At 40.1% G+C, this 5,472-nt stretch overlaps 1 gene segment (V, D, J or C); it reads right to left on the reverse strand.

Moving 5' to 3' along the window:
* Nucleotides 1–1,865: 1,865 nt before the first annotated feature.
* On the reverse strand, nt 1,866–5,024 carry LOC108788427. The segment is given in 4 exon segments: nt 1,866–2,161; nt 3,336–3,368; nt 4,370–4,405; nt 5,000–5,024. Coding segments are annotated over 4 exon segments (390 nt in total).
* Nucleotides 5,025–5,472: the final 448 nt, after the last annotated feature.

The raw sequence follows: 5,472 nt of genomic DNA on the forward strand, positions 1-5,472 counted from the left end.
AAAGAGAAACCCACTAGAATGTTCATATTAAGCATGGGAGTGTCCATTTTGTATAAGGTATCTGTGTACCCATTAAGTATAAAGACTGAACTCTTTTTAATACCCCTTCCTTCTCAAACAACAGATGATGTGAATATTCATTTTAGTCATACAATTATATGAAAAACATATTCCAGGTTACTTTAAATACCCAATAATGTGCAGCATGTAAGCATGTAAGTAATCAGGGATTTGCATGTTTGCAATGTGGTGATCAAATTGTCTGGTGTATAAATAAAATGCAGACATGTCACAATTTTTTTGAAGAACATTTGTTTTCAATCAGCAGACATGGAGCTGAAGTTGCGGCTAGGGGTGGGGGCAGAGGGCACCTCCCTGAAATGCTGAAATAAAAAGGGCACCTCCCTGAAATTACTTTTTTCAGGTTGGGATCCTTGCATTATGTAACCAAATGTCTGTGCTGAACTAAGGACTGCCCATCAATGCCACCGGACTAGAGGATGGACTTAAGATGTCCCCAGAGCAGCCTTAACACTGCCTAGTAAAGGAAAGTTACCAACAAATGGGGAAGGGAAGTATTGTACTTTAAGGGGTCTATTCACAAAGCTGCTGAAGCCGTTGGCTGCCATCAGAATAAAAAAAAAAAACAGCATAGGAATGCACAGCTACATTCCTATTGGCTATTTCAATTTGCAATAGCCAATAGCAAACTAGCTATTGCAAAGTGAAATAGCCAATAGGAATCTAGCTATGCATTCCTATGGTGTTTTTTTTATTATTATTCTGACGGCAGCAGAATCGTCCGGCCAATAGAAAACAGTTAGGTGGAGCCAGCTGTCACTGCTAGCTCCGCCCAATCATTTTCTATTTTATTTTTTGTACTTTTTTAACTGTTTTTCTATTCTGCTCAGTACCACAGAGGTACCGGGCAGAATAGCCAAGCCGAATGCCGCTATTCACTCACTGCTGTTTGGCATCTATGAGAATAGGCCGAACAGCAGCGAGTAGCCTGCCGGAGGTTTGGCTCAGCCGATCCAGATGTTGGATCGGCTGAGTCGAACTCCTTCTGAACTTCGGGTCGGCCGAACATGCTGAGTATGTTTGGCCGACCCGAAGCCAGCCACAGCAAGCAGATGTATGGCTGATTTTAGTCAGGGGACGGCTGAAATCAGCCGTACAAGCCTTAAGTGAATAGCCGAACAGCGTTCAGCTTACTTCACTTTGGGTCAGATATTCACTCGACTGCCAACGGCAGCTTTGTGAATAGACCCCTAAGTGTTTTTAATACTGCACAATACGTTATATGCCCTGCCATATTTATGGACTCATATTGTAAGTGTATCCATATATTTATTATTTAAATATACAAGCTATATAACGATGATGGCAATTTTTCATTCATTGCAGTGTTTATATATGTATATGTTTGGGGAATAAAAAAAGCTCTGATCACTTTATGTTCTTCTGAACTTCAGTAGGAGGCTTCACAGTAATAGATGGCATAGCAGAGTACCTAAGCTCCATTTTTGCTACGAGAAACAAAGACAATTAAAGAATGCCTAGTTGATGTCATCACTCTGTGTCCATAATGTCACCATTGCCTCAGTGTCAGCATAGCCAATGCATTCTTGGGGTGAATTCCAGTCTCTGCTCATAGCAGGGGTCATCAGTGGCCTTCACAAGCACAAACAAAAACATTTTTTTGTTAATAAAGTTGTCTTAATTAATTGGCAAATCCAGGTAGATTGGGTCCCATGCCTCAAATGAATGTTATAGAGGCTTAAATTATATCTTTATAGAACAGTGTTCTGTAACAGGGAATGGATGAGACACACAACGAGTTATGTGCCAGGTGAGTTGTGGGTTTAGTGCACTGTGTCACTCACAGCACAGAAGTACATGCCAGAATCAGACAATACAGCTTGGGTTTTGTTCATGTGGAAAGATGTTCTGGCCTTGTCATGGATGGCTGAAAATCCCTTGTGTGCACTCTGTGTCGAATAATGTAACAGCATTTCTGGAGCTTTACCCGGATACTGGACATACCACATAAGATAAGGGGAGACCGAGACTTTATATATACATTCCATGAATACAGGGTCTCCCTGAAGGACGATCTGAGGTGCCATTGTCTGGTTTATCGACTGTGCGTTATTCCATCCTGGAAAACATATTATAGTGTTAACATTCATTAGCATTTGTCTATGAGATAATACTCGTAACCCATCTATAGCACATAGACATTTTTATATAATAAAAATATTAATTTATCCTGTTGCACCATTTAGATTTATAATCATTCTATGTATTTAATAAAGATACAAACCTAGTAGTGAAAAACATGAAAGAAGGAATGCAACAACTGAATCCATCATATGTGTATGCAGATGTATGAGTACAGAAATTCTTATAGAGCTACGGTATATATGTGATCTGTCATGTGATCTCTCTGACTTCCTCTGAAAGTAAAAAACGCTCACATAGTAAAAAAAAGCACTGCTTTGCTACTTGATGTCAAAGCCAAGAACATTAGGTGATTATATCTACCTGGAGGAAATTGATTGCAGGAGAGACATACAGTGACATTTCTCTCATATTCTACTAATTTTGTGGATTATTACCATCATGGTTGTCACATTAACATATTGGAGTACTTGCTCCAGAAGCCTTTGCACAGTGTTTTATGCTTGAGAAGGCTTTTGCACGGTACCCAAAAACACATCAACACCAAAAACTGGCTTCATGTATCGACATGTGCTAAATAAGAGCTGACATTGTCATCCACAGCTACCAGATTTAGATTTTCAGATCTAATGATTTTTAATGATTGATCATTCTATCAAAACATAGTCACTTACACCAACCTTTCTCAGTCTTTGGCTAATTAACATAGCGTTATGCTTTTCCATGGCAGCCGCCAACACCATGGAAATGAAAGATGCTAATCCAAGGAGGGTGAGATCCATTCAGAAAAGTTTGCCTCCATGAATGGGGAGGTTGAAGGGGGGCTCCTGATGCAATGGAGGGCTATGATGTGAAAAGGGGAACCCCACTTTTTTGTGTTTGCCATGCCCCCCCCCCCCCCTCCTTAAAAACCATACTAGACCCTTATCTCTGTTAAGGGTCTGGAATGGAGTTTGGAGTCATGTTTTACACTTACATTTTTTACATTTTGGACTGGGAATGCATTGAGATTTTGCATACTTTTAAACACTGAGAAACACTGGTTTAGACCACAAGAATGTGCATGTTAATGCCTATGAAGAGCGAGAGAAGATAAAGGACAGTCCTGATGTCAACTTCAGGGAAAAAACAAAAGAGATCAGCCAGGAAACCAATTAAGCTAACCCAGCTAATCAGTTCTTTGTCTGAAAACAGTTATTAGGGTGGTGTCTGCAGAAGTTAAAGACTACCCACAGGCATATGATCAATCCTGGGCGTACTGTAACTGCACGGCATGAGCAACAGTAGGGGTGGGCAATGTAGATACTTATTATTTTTATATAGTGACAAAAAGCCTGGGTGAGCAGAGGCCGCCTTTAGTTCAAGAAGGAAGAGTGTAGCTTCTAGTACTTCGTAGTGTTGTAGCTTTATAACTGAAGCCTACAAAGTAACCTAAGGCATTTATGTGCAAGGGCATTTGATGTCTCCATCAGAAGAGACAGTGCTCATGACGATCTCTTGCTTTACCCAGTGTAGGGCACCAGTGGTTAATGAAAGTTGGGTCAACTTCCTTAAAGGCACTGGGGGGAATTTATCAAAACTGGACCAGACAGAAACTGGAGCAGTTGCCCATGGCAACCAATCAGCCCCTCTCTTCAGTTTGCTCAGTTGCGATTTGAGAATGAGACGCTGATTGGTTGCAATGCAAATCTGCTCCAGATTTTTTGATAAATTCCCCCACTGTATATATAGCACTAGCTTATCTCTGCTCAGTCAGAAGACATTAAAAGAAAAATGGATCTTTTTTTTTTTCTTTTCAGTCCACATGCTAGCTGTGGGTCGGCTGCTTTGGATGTGAGCTGTAAAACCTATTCAGATAACGTTAAAGCAAAACTGAAAGAGGGGTCACCAGCACTCCAAAGATTAGTAAATAAGTGAAAATGCATTTTCATAGCGTCACATAGGTCAAATACCGTATATACTCGAGTATAAGCCGAGATTTTCAGCCCATTTTTTTGGGTGAAAAGTGCCCCCCTCGGGTTATACTTGAGTCAGCGCCAGGTGCCATCTTACTTACCTCGCCGAACGTCGCGTCACTGCTGCTCCGGTGTGCGGCGCTCCGAGCGGGGTCATCATTTTTTTCGGGGCCATGCAGCATCCCTTCTTCAAAGCGACACAACACCATAATTTTCTTAATTCATCTTACAGGCTCTAATAGTGTACACTGCACTGTGCATGCATCCTGTACACAAAAAGAAAATCCTCAGTAACAGGGGGAAAACATTTTGTTTTTGTTTTGTTAGAAGAGGCATACACAGGTTTTTTTTTACCCCAAAACTCTAGCTACAAGCTTTTTTTTAGGTGATATCAAAATCAAAAGTGTTTTTTTTTTGGCTATTTCAAATGCTTATTAAATCCCTTATGATTATCACTTAGGTGGCTCCTTTCCCTTGCAGAGTCCTGTGGAGCTACCCCTAGTAAGCTGTATGTGTGTCTCCACAAACACACAGGCACAGCAAGACAAGCTAATCCACTGATGCATGGTTCCCCCTCCTCCCTCCTCCTTCCCCCCTTATTCCTTTCCCCCTCTGTCCCTTGTGATCTTGTACATGGAAGTTCAAGGAAGCTGAGCTGAGAGAGAGTTGGCACTGTCTGGAAACATGATGACTAAGTACTTGGATGAAAATGTAAAGCAATGCTTTGCTGGACCATGTATATTTGTTTGATCTGGAACCATTATCGAAAAAAGAGTTTAATACTACTTTAAACTTCAGGTTTCACTATAAATTATGTCTGTGGAAAATTAAAGCAACAGAAAAACAGCAATGAACATTACTTTCAGCTAATGCTGCAGAATGCATGTTCTCAATGTACTGTGAATGATTACAGCTTAGTATATGATTACAGCTTAGCTTATCATATCATGAATCAGCTAAGAGATCAGTAGATTTTGAAGTCATTATGTACAAAAAAGAGCTTAAGCAGGATCAAATCAAATAGTCTCAATATACAGTAACATGCATTTGATTTAACGTTATTTTCAATTTTTAGAATTATATTGAGTTGCCTACGGTGAATAAAAAAATATAGTATATTGGGACATGATCTTCCACAATGCAATGTATGTACAAAACGATTTGGACAGCTACAGGACTTCACTAAATTAACCACGCATTCATCAATTCTTTTTATACAGTACTTGGTGACTTTTTCCTGTTTTCAAACCTACAGTATGATGCTGCCATCCTGTGTTGGCTTTTGGGTTATTACACCAATCTATACAATGAAGACAGGATTTACTGATTCTCC

The sequence above is a fragment of the Nanorana parkeri genome, unplaced genomic scaffold (assembly GCF_000935625.1).
Source record: "Nanorana parkeri isolate BGI_ZX_2015 unplaced genomic scaffold, ASM93562v1 scaffold325, whole genome shotgun sequence".
NCBI classification, from domain to species: domain Eukaryota; kingdom Metazoa; phylum Chordata; class Amphibia; order Anura; family Dicroglossidae; genus Nanorana; species Nanorana parkeri.